The 26,492-nt window shown below is 34.3% G+C and overlaps 1 protein-coding gene across 2 annotated transcripts; it reads left to right on the forward strand.

Annotated features, from left to right (window-relative positions):
* Window positions 1-1,609: 1,609 nt before the first annotated feature.
* Window positions 1,610-26,492, forward strand: LOC110094703 (bifunctional fucokinase/fucose pyrophosphorylase). 2 transcript variants are annotated; one of them, XR_002302902.2, is made up of 8 exons: window positions 1,610-2,044; window positions 2,688-2,964; window positions 13,451-13,818; window positions 13,954-14,080; window positions 20,669-21,679; window positions 23,606-24,327; window positions 25,736-26,268; window positions 26,339-26,492. XR_002302902.2 is itself a non-coding variant. In XM_020820001.2 (7 exons), exons 1-7 carry the CDS (start codon window positions 1,712-1,714, stop codon window positions 26,129-26,131), a joined length of 3,234 nt encoding a protein of 1,077 aa, XP_020675660.1. In that variant the 5' UTR covers window positions 1,610-1,711; the 3' UTR covers window positions 26,132-26,492. The 2 variants fall into 2 exon arrangements, 1 of the variants encoding a protein (XP_020675660.1); XM_020820001.2 differs by having other exon boundaries at window positions 25,736-26,492.

The raw sequence follows: 26,492 nt of genomic DNA on the forward strand, positions 1-26,492 counted from the left end.
GGTTCGGTTTCGGGAAATAGGGCTTTTACTGACGGAAGTTCCGCCGGTTTCGACGCTAGTGACGCCGGTATAATTTCCGACGCATCATCCGTCGGTAATATTTCGTTGAGTTTAAATACGCTGGCGCAATGTCCGCCAGTAACGTACGCCAGAACTGTTCCGCCGTAACGTGCGACGGAAATGGTTCAGACATTCCTATACCGTCGGATTGGCCGGCGGAACCGGCATCGGTAAATTTACGGCGTATTTTGCGCCGGAAATGTTGCCGCAAAATTTTCGTCGAACAATTCCGCCGTTGTCTGCGCCGTTATTACCGGCGCACAATTTTCCGCCGGAAAATTCGACGGTAATCGCATGTTTCCCCGTAGTGATTTGTATTTATTTCATGGAACATAATTTCTAAATCTTGAATTCATTTGGATGGGATTTAAGGTGAACACAAATAGAGGGTTAAAACATGTTCATGAAACCGTTAAAAAGGTTTGGACTTTGTTTAAACCCTATTTGAATTAGTTTTTCACATATTTATAAATTTCTTCATATTGTATGAACTAGACTAGACATGATTCAAATCTTGCTTATTCAGGTTCGAACAACGTTCACTAGGGTTCGATAATTGATCAAATCTATTTAATAACACAAACTTTTTTGCCTACCCTTAAATTCATCCATCAAACTCCAAACCCTAAAATATTAGAATCGATATTTACAACAGTTCAAAAAGTTGGATAGGCATGGATGGGCATATCTCCTCGCCTTATGGGGATGCTGGGATGAATTGGATGGTATGGGATGATAACTTTCAAGAGTTGTATAGTTTAAATGCGAGTTGAATTGTTCAAAAAGCTTTTTCTCATTATGCTGGGAAACGTTGGAGGTGGAAATCGAAAAGAGGTGGTTCTCTTTGCTTTCTTCTTGTGCTAAGTGTGGGTGTTTTGGGTTGTTTTGCTTCTGCTGTATGTGGGGTGCCGGTTGGTGGCCTTTGGCTTGGTTGGTCGTGCTATTTGGTGGTTTGGGCTGGGTCGTTGTGTTTTCTTTCCCCTCTATGGGTTGTGAGGTTTTTGATGGTTTTGTGGTTGTTGCCCTTTATTTGCTTATGCTTATTTTTGTCCTATGTTTTTTTATAGGTAACTTTTCTTGGTTATTATGGCTCTTCCTTTTGATTTTCCTTATTGCAGGGTTCTGCCCTTATGATTGGTTTTGTCCTTTGGGCTGGTTCTGATTTGTTTGTTTTTATTTCTTGCTTAATTGTAATAAATAGAATCACAAATTTTTAGGTTTTATTTCAAAAGCTGCAATTTTAGCTGAGCTTGTAGTTCTTTAAACACATATAATTCTTCTTTTATTTTAATTGATAGGCCCCTGCATGGGCTAAAAAAGAAATACATTATTTGATTTTTTTTAATCTGCCGTCAATTGGAGTTTTTTAAATAAAACAAAACTTTATTCTATTTGCAAATGCAGTCGGATAACCGGGCCAGCATTCGGCAGGCCCGCCAATCCCCTTCCTGACGTGAGTTTTTTTAATAAGAATTTTTAAGCTGTCAATGATATTTGGCTGAATATTATTTATTTGATTCAATATTATTGGATTTAAATACAGTCAAGGCCAAAGCCATATTTTGTCAGCCTGTAAGCATTAAGCGTCGGTGGCGTGGCAGTCACTGCCCAACGAACGGGCGAGCGAGGTAGCGACGAGAGAGACAAGAGCATGGACTGGTCGTCGGCGAGGAGGAAGTGTAACGGCGAGGATTTTGCCGGCTTACTTCGGAAGTCGTGGTACCATCTTCGTCTCTCCGTCAGGCACCCCAAGAGGGTTCCAACGTGGGACGCTATCGTGCTTACGGCCGCGAGTCCCGAGCAGGCCGCCCTCTATGAATGGCAGCTCGAGCGAGCCAAGAGCATCGGCCGCATCGCCGAATCCACCGTCACGCTGGCCGTCCCCGATCCCGACGGCGCCCGCATCGGTTCTGGGGCCGCCACTCTCCACGCCATTTCTGCCCTCGCTCGCCATCTGATCCGTGTTGGTCTCATTTCTCCCCAGGTAATGTCGACATTAATTCTTTCTTTGAGAAATTGTGTCATCTTATTTTGATTTTGATAATTTGGTTATGGAAAGAGAAAGCTGCAGTATTAGTTTTGAAGATCACACCAACAAATTTTGAATGAGCGAGGAGAATGTGTGAGGTTGGCTGTGGGTTATTTTACTCGTTCTTGTTCCTTTGAAACAGGCACAAAAATATAATGCTTTCAAATTCAGAATGAGAGTGGGCAACTCCGCAGATTTGATTTATACTATGTAGAGAATTTAATCCTTAATTTCACTTATCATTATTCTTTTCAAACAAGAATGGAAATTAACAATCCAATAAAATTTTGGTGAGGCTTATGTATGTATATGTGATTTATGCTGTGGTTGAGACCTTAGTTCTTTATTTTACTTGTTCTTGTTCCTTTAAAACAGCTTCATAAGCTTTTCATCCTACAAATTCTAGAGTCTTAGTTATCATTGGTTAATTGTTAATTTATCTTGTTGTTAATGTAGCGTGAACACCTGATAAAAGGTTTTTTATTTGTTTACCAATGTTTGAATTGTATAAATTAGTATTATTTGTTTCAAAATTGTCACCTTTTCTTGACCACCTGTGTGTATGTTATGGATTTCAGTTTATATGCATTTTGTGTAGTTATCAAATAACAAGGATGAGAATGCAACAGCTTCAACAAATGAGTTGACCAATGATAATGAAGCCCAGGCGATTATAGAACTTTTTGCAAAATGGAGTATTCTAATGCTTCATGCTGGGGGTGACTCTAAGAGGGTTCCATGGGCAAACCCAATGGGCAAAGTTTTCCTCCCACTTCCATATTTGGCAGCAGATAATCCTGATGGCCCTGTTCCACTACTTTTTGATCACATACTTGCAATTTCTTCTAATGCAAGGCAAGCTTTTAAAAATGAAGGTCATTCTACACATTATCCTTCTTTACGATGATGTTGCTAACAAATCTAAAATTATATTGCATACTATTTTTTTTTTCTTGAAGCATCATCATTTTTTTGTTTGTTTTTTGGCATTGAAATCATACTTGCTTATGCTTAGAGCTTAGATTGTAGACCATTGTTCCAATGACAAAACATTTGTATTTTGAAAAGTGTTTTCATTAAATAGATTCGGATAAACTGTTCAAAGTTTTCATTCAACAGATTTGGGTAGAGTGAGGTTTTGTATTGATGCTGAATCCTTCTTTTTGCTAAGAACTGTCAATGTATGATTTGGAAGGTTTTTTCTAGGTTAGCATTTTGTCTGTTTGTTGATTGACTTATTTTGTATCATTGAGCTAACCCATTGTAGCTTTCCAGGTGGTTTTTGCTGTTATGTAAAGGTCACTTTTCTGGTGATAAAAAGTTTTTCATATGGTGAATTTGCTAATTTCTTTTTCTGTCTACTCTCTTGATTGTCAACTGGTTTGATTGCTTTAACTGAATAATCAAAATCAGGATGGAATGCGTGCACAAAACTTAACAATACAAAGGAGGTGATGAGTTATAATCATCTGGTTTTTCAACCCGATCTAGAGCATACACAATGTAGAAAGTGGCAAGATTAGAGCCCCCAAAGGAAGCTTGAGCCCAATTGAATTTCGCAGCTCGTTCCAAAGCTGGCTCCAAATAAGTTACTCTCAGTTATATTCTCAATTTGACTATAATCAACACTACTTGGAATGTTTAGCCATCCATTTGGGCATGCTGGCTTACTTGACCTCATTCCACATGAGCATTTTATCCCTCCTTCGGAGACTTAGCCCTCTATTCCCCCTGTCGACTTTCACATGTCAGCTTCTTTTGCAATCTAACCCGTTTTTGGCACCTTATCCCAAAACTCACCTACTTGGTACTTTATTTTGAGAACTCAGGGACTTCCGTCAATAAATCTCGAGAACTTAGCCCTCTCCAAGACTCTCCCTTAGAGCTTGGTGAATTTAAATAGTTGCCAACTTCTTCAAATTTGTTTGCTCAACAAATTCATCCTGTTTAGCAACTGGGCCGATCAACGACTCCAAATCGGTGTCTGAGACTTTGTCGACATCTCCAAGTTAGCCCTTGTAGGAAGTCTGCCTCCTTGAGAATTTGGCCTCCTTTTTAGATGCTTTTTGAATTACGAGCTATCTGCTCAAGCTCATCCTCAATGACTTCACTAAGTTAGCCTCCTCGAGAACTTGATTTCCTATTACTGAGAACTTGGCCTGCGGTTGAATTGCCCAACTCAACCTTCTAGATGTATTCCCTAAGTTGGCCTCCTTGGTCTTCTTGGTCCCCTCTATGATTCCTTCAAGTCAGCCTCCTCTAGAGAACTTGGCCTCCATAGTTGTTTTGCATCTTCCTTAAGAAGTAAGTCCAACTCATGCCAGTCAGCCCAAGACATCTTGATATATCAAACCTCCAACACATGCCGCCCATGCTACCCGCATCACTCTTAGGTTCCCAAAATTCGATTTGTATATGATCATCCGTTAGCCACCACTTGATATTTAATATCCTCCTAATTTTAAATGTGTCTCATGTCTCTCTGCCATATCTTCGCCTTAGGAAGACAAACACTAAATGCTTCTTACATTCAAAAGAGTGACAATCCAATTCCTTCATGCTGCCTAATTATGCCAATCATTAGCCACCATGTCAACATCTCCTCAATGCTTGAGGCCTCCTATATACACCCCTCTTCTTCCTTCATTAAGGATTTTTTTTGCTCATTGGGAATTGAACTAATTTGCTCTTATAAAAGGAGCCTCTCTCCCTTTTTCTTCATCCTTTCCTTGTCGGTGCCAATTGCAAGGCCAAGGTGGACTTCCCTTGTAACTTATACATTTACAATTTCATAGTGGTTTCTTCTCTCTCATTACACTGTGGATGCATGTTACGAAGTCAAATCACAAACATACTAGCCTTTGTTACCATTCTTAGTTTAGCATTTAGCATTTTTCTCAACCTTTCTTCCGTTCCTTATCCATAGGAACAACGTAATACACCTTCAATACCAATCCATCGTCTTCTACTCGTGAGGCCCATCAATGTTGTATTCTGTAATCATTCGTCGAAGGCCTATCCCCTTGTTCTTCGCTTCATTATTCCTCTAAGACAGGAAGTATCTTTGGTCGAATGATCGCCCAACTTTTCTCTTCATTGTTGCCACCACTGACTCCCTCTACAGGCGCCTCATGGTGCCATTTGGGCCATGGGCTAGTTTTCATCTTTCTCTTTTTTGATGCTCTCTCTGAGACAATTAGGTATCGAAGGAAAATTAGCCTCAAAAGGAAAAATCTTGATGCTGCCACCAACGGACCAACCATCGATAAGCAACAAAAAGTTAGAAAACAATGACAACCATAACTAGGACACCTTTGTTGCACGTTGAGGGAGGCTTGTTAACATCACTACCTACCATCGCTCAGTTGCTGCCCACATCTTCAAGGTATCACAACTGCAGGCCGCCTAACATAGTACATTCCCTATCATTTTTTTCTGTAATTAGCAAGGAAATGAACAAATTAGATTGGCTGAATGTTATATTTTTTAAAAAAGAAATGTAATATTTTAATTGGATTCCCAAAACTTTCCACATAATACTTGTCAGATTTAGCAATGCATTGCCTTTTAATGTATCTTAGAAATGCCTCTATTTAGATTATTTTTTGTTTCATTTATACATAATGCATGATATAAAAAGAAGAAACCTGAGAAAAATAGGAGGATACGAGATTGGAATTCCCTCAAATTGACTAATTATAAAGGAAGAGACTTTGAAGGACCAAATTCTAATAATGAGGGAAGCATTGTAATACTCAAAATTTTGAAAAGGTTAAGTGTTAAAAAGTCCTAAATTTTATACCCCATTTTTTGCACTTTATATATATATACATATAGCTTATATGGAATAAATTATTAATTAATTAAGTGGACTTCAATATTACTTTTATAAAAATAATTTCACTGCTCATTTACTTATTGTACTGTAGCAAGAAAAGGAATTCCGGTTTTCCAACCAAGGTCACATGCAACAAATGATGAGAAAACGCAGGGTGGTGATTGCTTTTAAAACATTTTATGTATAAAGATATTTAATTATATAAATATACAGTAACCTAAGCACTATCATGCTCATTACCATTCCTCCAACCTTAATCCTCAGGTTAGCGAAATAGACAAGCCTGAGCTTTGGGATGGAGGAGAAGGAAAAAAAAGCAGAAGTTAGAGTTTTGAGTAAAAATCTGATTTTTCATTAGTTTCTCCTATGAATTGATTTTAAATCGAAGTAGTGAGCATTGAGGCTTATTTTAGAAGTAATTTTGAGGTAAAAGTCTGTTTGAAAAATTTCTTGGTTAGATTTGAGTTAAAATTATGAATGGAGAAATTTACATATATTTATTACAAATGAATTAGGTTTTAAGGTGATTGTAAAGAGAGTTGGTCATGTGGTCCATCTCCTTTTCGGTAAGTTATTTAATTTCTAATTCAATGAACAAATTTACTTTAGCCTTTAATATGTAAAATTTATAAGTTGAACTTGTTTATAAGCTATTAAGTATAAAGTTCTTTATATTGCAAATGCACATTTATATCCTACCAATTATGATTAAATGATTGTGCATCATTTTAAATTATGAAAAATATGACTGAAGCATTAGAAGCATATTAACATTTTATTAAAGGGGTTTTTACATACCTAACACTTAAAACCTCTCTATTTACTTTTCTAACACTCAAATTTTAGTATTTACTATTCTACCACCTAAAAACTCTTGCAATCATAAAAAATAGCACTCCGTTGCCTCCGTCAAAACCAAAACCCGAAATTTGTATTTAGCGCGGGAATCTCCTCTCTTCGTTGTCACTTGAGCAACTCTATCGCGTTTGAATCCCCTCGTCTTCTCCAGCACGTGCGAACACATTCCAACAGTGCAGTTCTCTTTTGCGAAACGTCCGAATAGAAGCTCCAACCCGATCGACATTTTGTGCGAACGTCCGAATAGAAGCTCCCTTTCACGAAACCCATGCCTCTCGTCTTCTCCAGTCCATGCGAACACATCACCACTCCCTCCCATCGGCTTATTCCTTCTTTTTAGGTATTTTATTTATTTACTATTCCATTATCTTTTTTTCCCATCTGCTCATATTATTGTTGTTGTCACACAGATTGAAGAACTTTAACAGAACAAGAGAATAAAATAATAGAGAATATGAAAAATTATTTAGTAAATAGAGAATAGGAAAAACTCATTGACGTGATATTAACTGTTTACATGCTTGTTTATGTTAATTGGATGAAATTTATTTCATTTATAACTGTACTCGTAGATATGGATTGCAATAATTTGGGCTCTATTGTCTTTAAGTATGGAGGATATTGGACTGGGATGAAAGGCCAAAACAGGATGAAATATGTCGGTGGAAGTCATAAAACTTTGAAGTTTGAGAGATGTGATATTATTTTGTTATTATTGAAAGAACAAATCGAAGCACTTTGCCAGTGGCTTAGGGGTTATGCCTACGACCTACACTATCATATTTATGGAACATTGCCTAAAATTTACATGCCGATTATGAGTGATACAGATGTAATGGACATGCTTACATGTTCCTATGATTACAATTGATTGGAGGTTGTTGTTATAGTGAAAAATTCTGAAGAAGATATGAGTAATGCAGATGACATTCATTATGGTGATATACATGATTTAAGTGCGAACAACATGGTGAACAATGATATAATAATAGATGAGTTGTCTGATTATTTCAGCTTAGGTTAAAAAATTACATTCTTTTTGTGTTGGTTTACGTTTTAAGAATTCATCAATTTTTAAACAAGCTATTCGATCCAATACAATTTTACAAAACTTTACTCTCAACATTAAAGCTAGGGGCAAATCAGAGTATTGCTACATGCGTATGTCGTGAATGTCCATGGAGAATATATGTTTCGTTATATTCAGACGGTCATTCATTCGAAGTTAAAAAATTACATTCGACACATTTATGCCATAGGGTAAATAGAACTGGAAATAAACAAGTTACTGCAAGGTAGATTGCTCATGAAATTAAGGATATTGTAAAATGGAATCCAAATATTACACCAAAGGACATAGGTAATAACTTAGAGATCACTTTTGATTTGTATTTACCATATATGAAAATATGACGTTCAAAAAAATTAGTAAGATAAATATTTGGTTTAATAGATGATAACTACAAGTGGGCGCCCACATTGAAGTCAGAGTTAATCAATAGAAATCCTGACTCACATATAAATTATCCATGTGACAACAAAAATTAGTTATTTAATATGTTCTTAGTCAGTTTCAAGGTTTACATTAATAGATTTTTTGCCGGATGTTGATATTTAATCGGCATTGATGTTTGTCATATAAAATCCAAGTATTTAGGTGTACTACTTTCCGCGAATTGTTTGGATGTGAACAATTGTCTCTTTATTATTACATTCGTCGTTGCGGAATCTACATCAAAGAGAAGTTGAGAGTGATTTTTGATGAATTTGTCCAAAGCTTTTAGTATTGATGTAGATTATTTAGCCTTAATATCAGATACTAGGTGAAGCTATTAAGGTTGTCTTTCCTAATGCTGAGCACAGAGTTTGCATGAGATACATTTGGAAGAATATTAAGAAAATTTTTTTTGTAATGCTTCGAAAAATTGCAGAAGTTAGTGTGGACTACTGCAAATTGTTACAACCAACATGAGTTTAATGTTAAGGTTTAAGAAATATATTGTATCAGTCCAGAGTTCATTCCTACATAAGTTCTTTGACATGTAAGTGGTCGAAAGCAACTTTTTCAGAGCATATTAAGAACCACTACAATACAAATAACATGGCATAATCCTTTAATTCCTTGGTAGAGTAGGCAAGGAATAAGCCCGTCCTGGATCTCATCGACATGATAAGGGGAATGCTGATGGAATAATATTCTCAACGGAAGTTACACTCAACTTCTTGGAAGAGGCCTCTTATTCTATTTGTTAAGGAGTATATTATAGATGGTATAACAAGAAAAGAAAATTTTATTATATGTCAGTCTACTTCAACCAAAACAGAGGTTGAAGGGACTTTTGAGCATCATGAGATGAACATAGAGAACTAATTGTGTAGCTGTGAGTTTTGACAGTTATCTGGACTACCATGTGTGCATGGCGCAACATTTGTTGAAACTAACATCACAATTTATGGCACACATATGTTAATGAAAACTATTATAATTACATGTTTGTTATTTTCTTTAATTTAGTTTTCTGTTAATGATACTTGTGTTTATAACTATATTTTTTTGCATAGGTACAAAATGCCGTATGATGGAGCTATTTCAACACTTTTGGGGAAGGAACAATGGTCTGTATTCCGTGATGGCAAGTTCGTTTTTTCACCAGTTACACTCAGGCCACATGACAAACTAAAGAAAAAATAAATTAAAAACTTCTTAGAAGGCACAAAGAAATAAGAAATAGCCATAAATGTGGTTGTTGCAACTCTTAGGGTCATCATAAAAACACTTGCAAGGAACCTACCGAATATTTGCTACTTAAATGCTTATAAGTTCCTTGCAAGTGCTTCTATGATGTCCCCAAGAGTTGCAACGACCATATTTATGACTATTTTTTATTTCTTTGCACATTTTAAGAAGTTTTTAATTCGTCTTTTCTTTGATCTGTCACGTGGCTTGAGTGTAACTGGTGGAAAAACGAACTTGCCATCACGGAGTACGGACCACTGTTCCTTCCTTGAAATTATTGAAATAGCTCTATCATACGCCATTCTGTACCTGCGCAAAAAAACATAGTTGTAAACACAAGTATTATTGACATAAGACTAAATTGAAGAAGATATCAAACTTATAAATGTTATAGTATTCATCCACATATGTGTGCCATAAATTTTTGATGTTTAGTTCCAACAAATGATGCACTATGTACACATGATAGTCCAGATAACTTCGAAAACCCACAGCCACACAATTGATTCTCTATGTCCACCTCATGATGCTCAAAACTCACTTCAACCTCATCTTTGATTTAAGTAGACTGATGTATAATGAAATATTCTTTTCTTGTTGTAACATCTCTAATATACTTCTCAACAAATGGAATAAGAAGTCCCTTCCAAGAAGTAGTGTTACTTCCACTAAGAATATTGTTCCATCAGCATTCCCCTTATCATTTTGATGAGATCCACGACAGACTTATTCCTTGCCTCCTTTACCCATGAATTGAAGGATTATGTCATATTATTTGTGTTGTAGTGGTTCTTAATATGTTCTGAGAAAGTTGCTTTCGACCACTTACCTGTCAAATAACTTATGTAGGAATGAACTTATGCGATATATTTCTTCAACCTTAGCATTAAAGTCATGTTGATTGCAACAATTTGCGCTCATCTTTGGTTTAAGTAGACTGGTGTATAATGAAATATTCTTTTCTTGTTGTAACATCTCTAATATACTCCTCAACAAATGGAATAAGAAGTCCCTTCCAAGAAGTAGAGTGTTACTTCCACTGAGAATATTGTTCCATTAGCATTCCCCTTATCATTTTGATGAGATCCACGACAGACTTATTCCTTGCCTCCTTTACCCATGAATTGAAGGATTATGTCATATTATTTGTGTTGTAGTGGTTCTTAATATGTTCTGAGAAAGTTGCTTTCGACCACTTACCTGTCAAATAACTTATGTAGGAATGAACTGATGCGATATATTTCTTCAACCTTAGCATTAAAGTCATGTTGATTGCAACAATTTGCGGTAGTCCGCACCAACTTCTACAATCTTTGGCTATTATCACAACGAAAAAGTTTTTTAATGTTTTTTCAAAGGTGTTTATTATAGACTTTGTGCTCAACATTAGGAAAAATAATCTTAATAGCTTCAACTAGCTCTTTCTCCATATCTGATATGAAGGCTAAATTTTTCTACATCAATACTAAAATCTTGGGACAAATTCATCAAAAATCACTCCCAACTTCTCTTTGATTCAGATTCCATAACGACGAATGTAATAGTAAAGAAATCATTATTTCCATCCAAATAATTCGCAGAAAGTAGTACACCTAAATACTTGATTTTTGATGACAAGCATCAAAGTCTATTAAATATCGACATCCGACAAAGAATCCATTAATGCAAACCTTAAAACTAATGAAGAACCTCTTAAATGACTGATTTTTGTTGTCACATAGGTATTTTATATGTGAGTCAGGATTCCTATTGATTAACTCTGACTTTAGTTTGAGCACTCGCTTGTAGTTATCATCTATTAAATCAAACATTTGTTCTCTTGCTAATTCTTTTGAACGCCATATTTTCATATATGATAAAAACTAACCAAATGCCGTCTTTAAGTTATTATTTATGCCCTTTGGTGTAATATCTTGATTCCTTTTTATAATATCCTTGATTTCATGAGCAATCCACTTTGCATTAGCTTGCTTATTTCCAGCTTTGTTTACCCTCGGGCATGAATGTGTCGAATGTAAATTTTCTAATTTCAAATAAATGATCATCTGAACATAACGAATCTGATATTCTCCATGAACATCCACAATATGTGCAAGTAGCAATATTCTTGATTTGTCACTAGCTTTAATCTTGATATCAAAGTTTTGTAAAATTGTATTGGATCGAATAACTTGTTTTAAAATTGATGAATCCTCAAAACGTGAACTAACACAAAAAGAATGTATTTCTTCAACTTAAGCCTCAAAGAAATCACCAGGAAACCCATTTACTATTATGTCATTGTTCACACTGTTGTTCGCACTTAAATCATGCATATCTCCATACTGAATATCATATGCATTACACATATATTCTTCAGAATTTTTTACTATAACAACAACCTCCACTATATTGTCATTACAAGAACATTTAAGCATGTCAATTACATCTGTATCACTCCTAATCAACATGTAATTTTTTGGCGATGTTTCATAAATATGATGGTGTAGGTCGTAGACATGACCCCTAAGCCACCGGCAAAGTGCTTTGGTTTGTTCTTTCAATAGTAACGAATTAATATTAAATCTCTTAAACTTCAAAGTTTTCTGACTTCTATCGACATATTTCATCCTGCTTTGGCTCTTCACCGCAGTTCAATATCCTCCATACTTAAAGACAATAGAGCACAAATTATTGCAATACATATCTGCCAGTATAGTTATAAATGAAATAAATTTCATCAAATCAGCAAAAACAAGCATGTAAAAGTCCATATCACATCAATGAGTTTTTCCTATCCCCTATTTTTTCAATAATTTTTCCTATTCTCTTGTTCTGTTAAAGTTCTTCAATATGGGCGACAATATTGACAACTTGAGCCGATGGGAATAATACATATTGGAATAGTGAATAAAGAAAAAACTTAAAGAGAAGGAACGAGCATATGGGAGGAGGGAGTGGTGATGTGTTTGCACGTGCTGGAGAAGACGAGCAGCGTGGGTTTCACGAAAGGGAACTTTTATTCGGATGTTGGCACAAAATGTTGACTCGGCTGGAGCTTCTATTCTGACGTTTGCACGAAATGTCGACTGGGCTGGAGCTTCTATTTGACGTTTCGCTAAAGAGAACTGCTCTGTTGGAATGCATTCACATGGGCTGGCGAAGACGAGGGGATTCAAATGTGAGAGAGCTACTCGAGTCACAACGAAGAGTGACGATTCTCGCGTGAAATATAGATTTTGGGATTTGGTTTTGACAGAGACAATGGAGTGCTATATTTGACGAGGGTAAGGGTTTTTAGGTAGTAGAAGAGTAAATACTAAAGTTTAGATGCTAGATAAGTAAATAGAGAGGTTTTAAGTGTTAGGTACGTAAAAGCCCCTATAATAAAATATATTAATTTGTAATATTTTGGTAAATGCTCTACTACTTATTTTAGTTAGCAAACATTATTAATTTGTAAATCTATATATGCATATATCAAGCAATCACATTTCCTTGGTATGACAGGTCACCATGAAAATTTCAATTGTTTATATCCATGCTTCATAGGTCATAGAATTTTTCCAAGTATGTTTGGATGGAATCATTTTGTTTTATTGTGCAGTGATTATTAATAAAACGCTTATTCGGCAGTTTATCAAAATGTTACTTGCCTTAGATGAATGGCACAACTTTGAATTTTTGGCAAAATATTTCGCCATGTTGCCTATACATGTTTTAGAGTGCAAATGAACTGTTTGTAAATTGACTTTTCATTGCAACTGATCCTAATTGACAAGTTTTGTCAAACCAAGAGTGACCTTTTTTGCTTATCTTTTCCGGATAGCCATTTTTTCTTTCTGACACTTGATGGTATTGATTTTCTTAATCAGCTCACACTTATTTGGAAAAAAAAAACTCACACTCATATGTAAGTTTATTTCCCTTGTTGATAATTTTCCTGTAGGTGGGATCTTCATCATGACGGGAGATGTACTACCTATTTTTGATGCATCGACCATAATTCTCCCTGATGATGCTTCTTGCATCATCACAGTTCCTATCACCGTGGATATAGCATCCAATCATGGGGTTGTTGTTGCATCCAGAAATGGAGTTATGAATGAGAGCTATTCCCTTTGTTTGGTTGATAATCTTCTGCAAAAGCCGTCAATGGAAGAACTAATAGAAAGTGAGGCTATTCTACATGACGGAAGGACGTTGCTTGATACAGGAATAATAGCAATAAGGGGTAAAGCGTGGGTTGAACTTGCTATGCTTGCATATTCTTCATGCCACATTGTGATCCAGAAACTGTTGGGGAGTAGAAATGAGGTAAAGCTATCTTCGTTCATCATTCATATCTCATAAATTCTTTCTTGCGCTTTTTGGCTTGGCTTATATTTCAGTTTGATATTATCATTGTTTAAAGTTAGCTGTTATTGTGTTCTCATAAAATTGGTGGTGCAGATGAGTTTGTATGAAGATCTGGTTGCAGCTTGGGTACCTGCAAAACATGAATGGTTGAAACAGAGGCCTTTAGGTAAAGAACTGGTAAATGCATTAGGCGGACTGAAGATGTTCAGCTATTGTGCTTGTAAGTCCCATCTCCATGGATAAAATTGGATTCTCTTTTTGATGCCAGTTAGGATTCCCTAATTCAAATGATATGATGCATATTATAATTACATGCAAAGAAAATCAAACATTCACAATTCAGAAGCTGCCAAATAATTCAACTACTTGTATTTTTTAAATGTAAACATGCAAATGCAATACTAGAGTTTGATCTCAATCGATAATGAAATGATCAAAATTATCTGAGAAATTCAGCAAGAAATTGGAAGCATGTAAAATCAATTAGCAAATGAATTTAATTTTCACAAATTGGATTTTGGACATGTCAATTCTTAATCAAAATCATGAGCACAAAACAAGTCTATCAAATTATGTTAATGAAATATAGATATGAACAAAAATATCAAAGTAAAAACAGGCAACATGTTGGTACAACAATAGGTAGTTGCAATTTTATTGCGCTTGAAGGAATTGCACTGCCAACGTGCATTAATAAGATTTAAAGCAAGAAAAAGAAATTTTATTCAAACCAAAATTCTTTAACCACTGTGGGCTCCAAAAATTTGGCCCCGGCCTCCCCGCCGCGCTTTTCTTTCTATTATGAGCGAGGGGAGTTTTAACAGATATAAGTTCTGGGGTAAATTTTGGAAGGCAGATGGGTTTGTAGATAAGACACTACCCAGAGATTTCGCCCTCATTTACGAGGACTTTATGATCTGAGTTCTGGTTTCCTATAGGCGCAAGCCCCTATAATTAATTACCCCTCCCGAATCGAGCGGGACTTCCGCAGGATTTGCGGGATCCAGGCGATAGAGATATGCAGGATTTCTGCTCTCATCTTTTGGTCTTTACATGGAGGTCAACAATCACATATCTCACTATAACTTTTTACATTCAAGTTTTTTCTTAGCCAATCCCTATTTTAATTTGTGGTTTTTTTTGTTTAAATATGCAAAGTAGATTTGAAATAGGGTGGATTTCTCAATTGGGATAATATCAATGACTTGCTATAGTGGACCATTCTGGGATCGATCAATCCATTCTACGAACTTGTGATATCAGTGGTAGGCAAGTTAGACATTTAAATCTCCATATATTTTTCTTTTTTTGAATTAGAGTTTCTAGGGGTTGAAGTTTCCAAAAGAACGCTATTCCTATGGTTAGTTACATCTTGAGTAGTACACAAGAAAACTCTCAATTAGGGAATCATACTTGCGGTCTACCTGTGTTTATTTAAAGATGATTACTCTCTTTTAAAGAAGAATAAAATGACACAAAATAAAGATGGATGAGTCAAAATCAATGAATATTGAGGTGTAGTTAGACAGACAATCCTTGATGTAGGAGATGTAGAATTCTAAGGAATGCTAAGTTTCATGATGTAGTGGATATGGATTTATGGTGCGGTGAAGTGCACAATGGGGCTCTTTAGAATGATGGATACACAATCCTAGGATTGTGATTAAAATAACTGAAGTCTCAAGTATGACGTGGTCATTCATACAAGAAAATTTCTCTTTAATTTTAAAAATATTATCTTGGCATATTGAAACTCAAGAAAAAGAAAGCCAAGTAAGATGGCTTCAAAGATGAGGAGACTTATATTTTTGAACATTAGACAAAGTTTGGATCATTAGAAAAATCCAGAACTACTGCTTAAGGAAGTTTTTAGAGAATAGAAGCTCTACAACCCATAAGGATGTCTTAAGAAAAGAGTTTAATCTATAGAAGGGAAGATTTATCCATAGTAGAAGATTTATATCCTAAGAAAGGAGACTAATCATGTAGATGACAACTAACTTGAGAGATAGGTTGACTAACCTTAAGAAAAGTGGAATACATGGGATAGATGGAAGAGATCTTATGGTTGTTTATCATTCTATGTTGTTGTAGCTTTTAGCCTACCGGTTAGAAAAAAATGATCAAAATTTTCTAGCATGGAGGATCTTTGTCAATAATCATGAGTTTTATCATCTAAGAGTGCCTCATATATCTGAAGGTGTAAGAGGGATCTAGCCCTAAGTTGATAGACATGACCTATATAAATCATATCACAAGTGGGGAGAAGCCTAGGTAAGGAGGCTGTAGACCCTAAAGATTGGAAGTATTTTAGATCACAGAAGAAACTTAAGAATTGAGACTTGCATTGTAATCAGTCATTTGCTTCTACTTGAATTATAGACCAACTATTTTTTTGTAAGAATCAGTTTGGTTGGTTCAAGTGAAATGGCGAGTTAATAAAACAGACAATGAAGGGCAAAGTAGGCGAGCGAAGCGATCGAGCACAGGAAGGGCTAGCGGAGTCGAATCACGCCATTGAGCAAGGATTGCGTGCAAGGAAGAAAAAAAGCGACTTCTCATGGAGAATAACTGCGATTCGCTCCATCCTTTTGAACCGAAGAGGCTTTGAATGAGAGGAAACTGTATCAAGAGGAAGAAGAAGGGGAAGGGAAGAAATAGAGAGAAAAGAAAGAGGAGTTGAGGTACCTGCGATCTGACCTGTTGAGGGAGGAGCAGTGTGCTGTGGTTTAGACTTGAGTTGGTAGAGGTTAGAAAGAAAAGTAAGCTATTTATTTTATTTTATTGTATTTATTTTTAAATTATATGTTTAATCAATATATTTATTAAATATTTAAATAAGCTTAAGATCTTACATAATACTTTATTAAATTATGAAATTATGAATTTCTTAAGAATGAAAATAACTAACATTATTAAGGAAATTTAATCTAAAATTTTATACATATTTTAATAATTATATTTTAAAACAATTTAATGATAAATATAAGATATACAAAGGGATAGAGAATATATATTCAAATAAAATTTTATTCATAAATTAAGTTACTATTAATTTAAATAATTATAGAAAAATGAATATTAAATTAATTGAGAAAAAAATGAAATTTATGTTATGCATAGAAATAATAATAAGAGAACTGATTGAATATATTTAATAAATAAGTAGAGAGAGAAAAAAGAGTAAAATTATGTAGTATAACATAATAATAATTTATGAGAATTAAATAAGATATAGATTTTTTAATTGAAAACGCTAATTAAGAAATTATTATTTAAATAGAGAAAATATTCAATTTTAATTAGTAAATTAATTAGGTAATTAGAGAAAGAGGGAGAGAGAGCATAACATATTTTTTAAAGTATAATAATAAATGAAATCTTAATTAGAGAAATACTCTATGATTGTTTTAAGAATAAAAATATATTTAAAAAGAGAATAAATTTTGAAATGTTAAGTTAAAGAATTTAATAGTAATTGATAAAACTGTTAATAAAAAAGTCTTTTATATAGGAGATAATATTTTAACCTTAAAGCAAAGAGTAAGAGTGAAGAAGTAAAATAAGTTCAAGGTGAATACTCATACTTTTATTTTATAGAAATGATATTGTTTTCTTAAATTAAAGTTCATTGAATCTAATTTAAATTTTTTGAATTAATTGATATTGGATAGTTAATGGTTATTATAAAATTATAGCATTTCTTCTTTTTAAATGGTCATATTGAATTATTTGATAGTTAACATGATTATTTAACACATACACTATAGAAAAATATTGAATGATAAATGAATAAAATGATTATATAGAAATATTTGTATGTGATTGTTGATTGATTGAGCCCCTTTTATGGTATTGGCTGGGGACGCAATATACTCGTGCATGTAAATGATAAAATTTATGGAAAAGAAAAAGAAAATGAAAATGAAAAAAGAGTACATTCAATAGTACTAAATTAGATGATGACTCATATGACGGTTGTTTTATTTATAAGAAATGAGAAAAGATATGAATGCAAATATTATATATATTTCATATATGATTTATGCATAATATTGAAAGTCTTGATGAAATAATATGATTAAATGTAATTATTTTACATATGAAGTAAAAAAGGATCATGCATATTGTTCCAATTGCTTTGAGTTATTATAGTTTAGAAGCATGTTTTATTTACTGAGCTATAGCTTATTTTTAGTTGGTCTTATATTTTTTGATATATCATAGATGTGACGCACCGAATGAAAAATATCTAATTCATTTTACATTAGTTTATATTTTCTTAGTTTTAGTGGATTTTTCAGTGTATTAGAGATAGATTGAGCAAATAATTTTTTTTATACTGTCCGACCATCTGTTCCTTCCTTGTTAATTTGAGCTTCAGATCTTTCATTAATTCATCCGATCGTTTGCCCGAAGGTTCGAATTAACAAGGCGAGAATAGACGATCGGATGGTAGATGAAATTTTTATTTGTTCAATCTATCTAAAAAACACTGAAAGAGTCACTAATACTTAAAAAAAAGAAATAAATTGATGTAAAATAAATTAGATTTCTTTCATTCAGTGTGTCATATCTACGGTACACATTTTCATATTTTTTGCTCATTTTGATTATATTAAATTATACCTAAAAATATTAAAGCAACTAAAAGTAAGCTACAACTCAGTGAATAAAATATGCTTCTAAACTATTGTAGCTTAAAACAATTGGAATAATATGCATGATTTCTTTTACATTTTAATCAAAAAATAATTACATTTAATCATATCATTTCATCAAGTCTTTCAATGTTATATATAAATCATATATGTCATATGTATCATATATGTATTCATATCTTTTTCATTTCTTATAAATAATACAACCGTCACAAGAATCACTGTCTAATTTTGTATCATTGAAGGTATTCCTTTTCCATTTTCATTTTGTTTTCCTTTCCCATAAACTTTTTCATTTATGTGCACGAATACATTGCATTCCCAATCAATATCATAAGGTGTTGGGTTCCATCAATCAACTTGCACATACATGTATTTATTTATAATCATTTCAGTCATTTATCATTCAATAACTTTTTATAATTATATGTTGAATAATAATGCTAACTATCAAATAATTTAATATGTCCATTATAAAAGAAGAAATGCTAGAATTTTATAATAACAATTAACTAGTCAATATCAATTAATTCAATAAACTTAAATTAGATTCAATGAACTTGAATTTAAGAAAACAATATCATTTCTATAAAATAAAAATATGAGTACTCACCTTGAACTTAATTATCTCGCTTCTTCACTCTTACTCTTTGCTTCAAGGTCAAAAGATTATATGCTATATAAAAGACATTCTTATTAACCATTTTATCAACTACTATTAAATTTTTTATTTTAAGATTTTAAATTTTTTTTATTTTTTTTAAATATATTTTTATTCTTAAAATAATCATAGAGTATTTCACTAATTATGATTTGTTTTATTATATTAATTTATGAATAAAATTTCATTTGAATATATGCGCTCTATCCCTTTGTATATCTTATATTTTTCATTAAATTGTTTTGATATAATCATTAAAATATGTATAAAATTTTAGTTTAAATTTGCTTAATAATGTTAATTATTTTCATTCTTAAGAAATTCATAATTTTATTATTTAATAAATAATAATTAGACATTAGGTAAGATCTTAAGCTTATTTAAATATTTAAAAGATATGTTAATTAAATATATAATTTAAAAATAAATAAAATAAAATAAAATATCTTACTTTTCTTCTTAACCTCTGCCAACTCAAGCCCTAAATTACAACACACTCCTCCCTCAACAGGTTGGTCGCAGGTGCCTTGACGACTCTTTCTTTTTCTCTTTATTTCTTTCCTTCTCCTTTTGCTTCGTCTTGATGCAGCTTCCTCTCATTCAAAGCTTCTTCGGTTCAAAAGGAGGGAGTGAATCGCAGTTATTCTCCACGAGGAGTTGCTATTTTTCTCCCTCGCATGAGATCCTTTGCTCAATGGCACGATTTTGCTCCACCGGACCTTCTCGCGACCGATTGCTTCTCTCCCCTGCTTCGCTTGTAGTTGCCTGTTTTATTAACTGGCCGGTGCACTTGAACTTGCCAGATTGGTTCTTACATTGTTATTGGCAACATGTTTTCACATTGCGTTTAATAGACCAGTTTTTTCCATGTAAAGTGTTTGCCTATTAAAATTTTGGATAATACTTCTTGCATTTTGTTTATAACAACCATGTTCCATTCAGTAACGTGCATATAAAAAATGCCAAGACAAAAGTGTGGTGCTTAAACTTTACTGTTTGTGTTTGAAAGACATGAGTCCATTGCCAGTGATCGGAATAAACCCAACCTTGTCAGTATCATGATTTCATCTTAGATATTATTACCATGACCTTTTACCCACTTCTTATCTTTACTGATATACATGTTATTTTTAGCAGAACCATTCTGCTATCCTTAGATCTTTAGTCTCCAAATATGTACTGCTCACCTTCTCAGAAGCTCTTGTATCCTGTAATGGCTTTCATTTTCCTTGAAATTTTTATCCTTCAAATATGGGCAAAAAAAAAAAAGAAAAGATTATTACCATAACAAGCGCATTTTAGACTATAAATGGCTGCAAAAAATAATGGACATTTATAATCAGCATGCTTAACATCACCGCTTTGGTTGATAACATTGCACTTTTAATTGAGAGATTTTGCAGAACATGAAGATGCGTTCTTGCTATTTATTTCTACTAACGTCACTAATTTGATATAGTGGTGCTTCATCTCTTTTGTTGTGCAGATGGCCTGTCATTTTTACATTTTGGTACTTCAAGTGAAGTTCTGGATCATTTAAATGGGGCTGATTCAAGCCTAGTAGGTCGTAGGCACTTATGTTACGTTCCAGATACCACCGTCTGTGATATTGCTGCATCTGCAGTTATCCTTTCGAGCAAAATTTCACCTGGTGTTTCAATCGGCGAGGATTCGTTGGTTTATGATTCTTCCCTTTCTGGTAGAATACAGATTGGTTCACAATCCATTGTTGTTGGTGTGAATACTGAAGGAGCTTGCATTGAAACACAGGATGAAATTGAATTTATATTACCTAATCGACATTGCCTTTGGGAGGTTCCGTTGGTAGGATGCATGGGAACTATCATTATCTACTGTGGACTCCAAGATAATCCAAAAAGGCCAGCTGAAGATGATGGGACATTTTGTGGCAAGCCATGGAGAAAAGTTTTACTTGATTTAGGCATTCAAGAAACAGATTTATGGAGTTCACCAGACACCAAGGACAAATGCTTGTGGACTGCCAGGATTTTTCCCGTTCTATCACCATCGAAGATGCTTAGTTTAGGCATGTGGCTCATGGGCTCAAGATTTTTCGACCGCAAAGATATGATTTCCATGTGGAAGAGTTCGCGACGTGTGAGCCTGGAGGAACTTCATTGCTCCATCGATTTTCCTCGAATTTGCGAGGCTGCTCGTAATCATCACGCTGATCTGGCATCTGGATTTGCTAAAGCCTGCATGGCATATGGACTGCTTGGACGGGATATTTCTCAACTGTGTGATGAAATTTTACAGAAAGATACTTCAGGAACTGAAATTTGCAAAAAACTTCTTTCACTTTGTCCCACTGTCGAGGCTCAAAATCCTGGGGTTCTTCCTCGAAGCAGGGCATATCAGGTGCAGGTTGATCTTCTTAGGGCTTGTAGGGATGATTCAGCGGCTTGCGCATTGGAGCAAAAAATATGGACTGCTGTTGCCAATGAAACTGCTTCAGCTGTAAAATTTGAAATTCAAGGTTAGCGAGCAAATTACTTTTTTGTTCTAAAATTTCTAAACGTGCTTGTATTTTGAAACTTGGTAAAAATACAAGAAGAGGAATGCTTACTTGCAATTCATAATTTTGGATATTGCGATTCTTTGAAAATTTTGCTTGTCAAACGGAATATTGAGGAGCGATATTGATCTATTTCCTTTTACGGTTTTTTCTCCTTCAAGGGCACTGTAGATTTGTTCAGATATTTGATTCCTTGGCATTGCATTGTAGCTGTTGATAGGTTTTTTCTACAGGACTTTCACGTGTTGATGTTGTTCTGTTCAACTGCTTCTATATCTCGCATTTCCATCCGCCAGTTTTCCCTTCTACGGTTTTTCCTCCTTCACTGGCATTGTAGATATGTTTGAATATCCCTGAGTTTTCTCTATAGTAGTTTCACGTTTTTTCAGTTGTGTTCGGCTGCTATTTAGTCCTTCCATTTGCTGTTTTATCATGTGAGCATTATACTTATGTTCCGGTTTCCGTCCTTTCGCAACATTTCTGTGGCCGGAAAAGCAGGACTTAGCTAATATTTGTTGGTGTTGGCATTTTAAGGTTGAAAAATGATTTTTTTGCTGAAACTAAATTAAAATTTCTTGTTCTTGTTGGAGTTTAATTGTGCTGAATTGAAACTTGCAATATTATGCTAAATTTTGGAGTATTATGATAAATCACTTACTTTGTCTATTTATGTTAGAAATTGACCCTGATGCATGTAAATATTATTAATTGATTGAATAAAAGAATAAAATTTTGTTTCATCTCAATTCTTGTGCAGTTGTTGGATTTCGAATTTTTAGTGCTTTGTAGGTTTTCATAACTTATGTTGCATTTGTCCTAGATCTTCCAAGTAGTAATTTTTTTCCTTGTTCCTTCTATATGGTTTAGTAATTGGGGTTTATGCATGTTTAAGATTTTGTCAAATTTGTTATGTGCCGATTTCCTTCCTGTGATGTGAATTTCATTTGCCGCACAATTTTACATCAATCTTAGTTTCCTATAGAATTTTGATTATTGCAACTTTTCAACTTATCAGTTGGAATAAAAAAATATGTTTTGGTATTTGCTTCAATTGTGATAAATATTTGCTTAAATTAAAAATTATAAAATTATGAATTGTAGTCCCCTGACTATTCTTATATGATCATTTTAGTTTTAGCGTATAACATTGTTCTAATTCATCCCCCTTGACTATACAAAATTGATCCAAAATAGTCCATTTAGGTTTAAATTGAGATCAATTTTTTAAAGTCGAGATACTAAATTGTAATCAATTTTATATCACAATTACAATATGAGGGACTATTTTGGATCAATTTTGTATAGTCGAGGGACTAAATTGAGGTAACGTGACACCCTCAGACTTAATTGGTCATAAATGAATAGTCTGGGGACTATTTTGGGATTTTTTTTATTTCTTTATGTATCTCATCCGAAATTTGCATTATTAAAACTTAAACCCAAGATTGCTAGCATCAAATAATAATGTTGCTCCAATTTAGTCATCTAACTATACAAAATTGATCGAAAATGGTCTATTTGGGACTAAATTGGTATCAATTTTCTAAAGTCAAGGGACTAAGATGAGATTAATTTTATATCACAATTACAACATGAGGGATTATTTTTGATCAATTTTGTATAGTTGAGGGACTAAATTAAGGCAACATGATACTCTGAGATTAAATTTGCCATACATGAAAAGTCTGAGGACTATTTTAAGATTTTTTTGTTTCTTTATGTACCTCATTCTAAGTTTGTATTATTAAATCCTAAACCCAAGATGTCTAACATCAAATAATAAGTTTTTTTGCCAATTTAGTCATTTGCTATTTTCCCTGCAGAAGTAAAAAAAACATTTGACTGAAATATCAGCATTATTGATGCCTATCTAATGCCTACTCTCAGATCGGATCTTTGACTCTGGTGAGACGAATTGCAAGTTAAATGGTAACAACAATCATGAAAATATCATTTTCCAATCAAGAAAAGTAGTTGTAGAGCTGCCAGTTCGGGTTGATTTTGTTGGGGGTTGGAGTGATACACCACCATGGAGTTTGGAGCGCTCAGGTTGTGTTCTGAATATGGCAATAAAATTAGAAGGCTCTCTTCCAATCCGGACTGAGATTGCAACAACAGAACATACTGGGATACTTATCATAGATGATGCAAACAATCAGTTACATATCAAAGATCCAGGCTCAATTTGTACACCATTTGACAAAGATGACCATTTTCGGCTTGTTAAATCTGCTCTTCTTGTCTCAGGCATTGTCCATCATAAAATTTTGGTGAGCTCTGGCATTAAGATCAGGACGTGGGCAGATGTTCCCCGTGGAAGTGGGCTAGGGACTTCCAGCATATTAGCTGCAGCTGTTGTAAAAGGGCTTCTTTCTCTAATGAGAGAAGATGAAAGTAATGAAAATGTTGCTAGAATTGTTTTGGTGCTTGAACAAATTATGGGTACAGGAGGAGGATGGCAAGATCAAATAGGAGGACTATACCCAGGCATAAAATGCACATACAGTTTTCCAGGACATCTATTACGATTGCAAGTCTTCCCCCTAGTACTTTCGCCTCAGCTTGTGCGGCATCTCGAACAACGTCTTCTGGTAGTTTTCACCGGTCAAGTAAGCTTCAATCCTTATTTCTGTTTAGCGTAGTTTCTGGATTTACCTCAGTTGCTTAGGTTAGGACTATATTGATGGTAACATGAAGGATTAGGCAGTTGTTCAAAATGATTTGCAAAAAATAGAATTAACACCTAGGCAATACTTAACAATGACAAAGGGAAAATGAAAATTTAGGAAGCTGAAACCAAATAGTTGTGATGAGGTTAATGCTAATGATAATGATGTTGATGGCAACATAGATTGGGAGAGTATAGTTAGTCCATGGTAAGCTCAGGATGGTAATCAGATTTGGTTTTATTTACTGGTAGAAAATCACCTTTTGGGAAGAATGAAACCTTTTGCAATAATTAGTGTTTATTGTATTCTCTTATTTGTTTGGGTTATGTTAATCAAGTCATGATATGAACCTGAACTGAGTCCAAGAATTTGTTATTTATTAAACAGGCTCGAACCACTTGAAACTCAAAACTCACATATTCTACCGTAGCCCAAGTGCCAAATTAAACCCAATCTTGCTGAAAATACTCTCCTAATACCCATCAACCTGCTGATTGTACTCGTTGACCAACTAGGAGTAGTTATCAAGGGAACCCACCTATCGTATTTTGCTCGCAGTTGAGAACTCGTAAGTTCAACTTGAAATCATAATCCTTAGCACAACTCACCTATAGCATCCACGGCATGAGGGTTCAACTTCTTGATTTACAACACAACCAACAATAGACCTCATGGTGACCCCTATTCATCAATACCTAGCAACTTATAACTCCTCTTGTTGTGCTTGCTTCTATCGCTGCTTACAAATAGGGGTTAAGATTTTTCACATAGAGGATTGCAATTTTAAATATCTGAGATTCTTTTTCTCTTGCTCTCTAAGATTTCGCTCATTTCTTAGCTTTTTCTATCTCTATATACTAACTCTCTTAAATGATTCTATGAGAACTAGCTTCTCTCTTTCTCTCTCTCATTTTGGAGTGATTCATTTCTCAAGGTCTAGTTTATCTTTCTTAAGAAAATTTTGAATCTAAAATACTCTTAAGATCTAGTGTAGAAATGCTGGACATCAAGACATATGATGTTAATCCTCATATTTTATCTTGAACATGGAATTTTCTGCATGAATGCAGGTATTGCAAGTGTACAAATGCCACTTTTTTGCCACTTATTATTTTGATGCTTTTGCTTCAGAATTGTTGTGTAATGTTTAAGTACTGTAATTCTGTTAAGATGCCTATCCCAGATCTGAAATTTCAAGAATGAGTAACTGCATATTATTAATTGTTATCTCAAACCTAGAAAACCTAACATTGCAGCTTCCTCTGATCATTCCAGAATAACAATAAAGGCAACATATAACATTTTCATGTGCTTTACTCTATCGCTCCTTGTGAGAACCTTTATGCAGGTACGGCTCGCCAACCAAGTATTGCAAAAGGTGGTTACTCGGTATCTTCGCAGAGATAACCTGCTGATATCAAGCATCAGGCGCCTCGCAGCATTGGCGAAAATGGGAAGGGAAGCTTTAATGAATGGTGATATTGATGAGGTGGGTGACATAATGCAAGAGGCATGGAGGCTTCATCAAGAATTGGATCCATATTGCAGTAATGAGTTTGTGGACAAGCTCTTTGCCTTCGCCGACCCCTACTGTGTCGGCTACAAACTTGTCGGTGCCGGCGGAGGTGGTTTTGCTCTGCTGTTAGCCAAAGACCATTGTTGCGCACAAGAGTTGCGACGAGCGCTTGAAAACTCTCCAGATCTTGATGTGAAAACTTACAATTGGAGCATCTTTTTGGGATAGATGCAACTGATCATTCTATTCTGTTAAAATTGCTGAGTATGTCAAATCAGCTGGTGGAAGATGGATTCTTACGGAAGAATATTTCTTCCTATGAAGTGGATTCAAGAAGAGAATTTATCTAATTGAATAAGGCTCAGGTAAATTTAATGAACCTTATACTTGTTTTATTAGCATTTCATTTGTTCAATTAGAAGTGCTTTTGTCCAGATTACACACTGATAATATGGAAAGGGGCAGAGCAGCTTTTATCTTGATACAAACATGTATTGTATAACAATGATTGATGATCTGAGCAACCATTACTTATTTTTGTTCTTTTGTATGTGAAGCATCATTTGGTTAGAAACCAGAAGGTTCTAAA

This window comes from Dendrobium catenatum, unplaced genomic scaffold, assembly GCF_001605985.2.
Source record: "Dendrobium catenatum unplaced genomic scaffold, ASM160598v2 fragScaff_scaffold_243, whole genome shotgun sequence".
NCBI lineage: Eukaryota > Viridiplantae > Streptophyta > Magnoliopsida > Asparagales > Orchidaceae > Dendrobium > Dendrobium catenatum.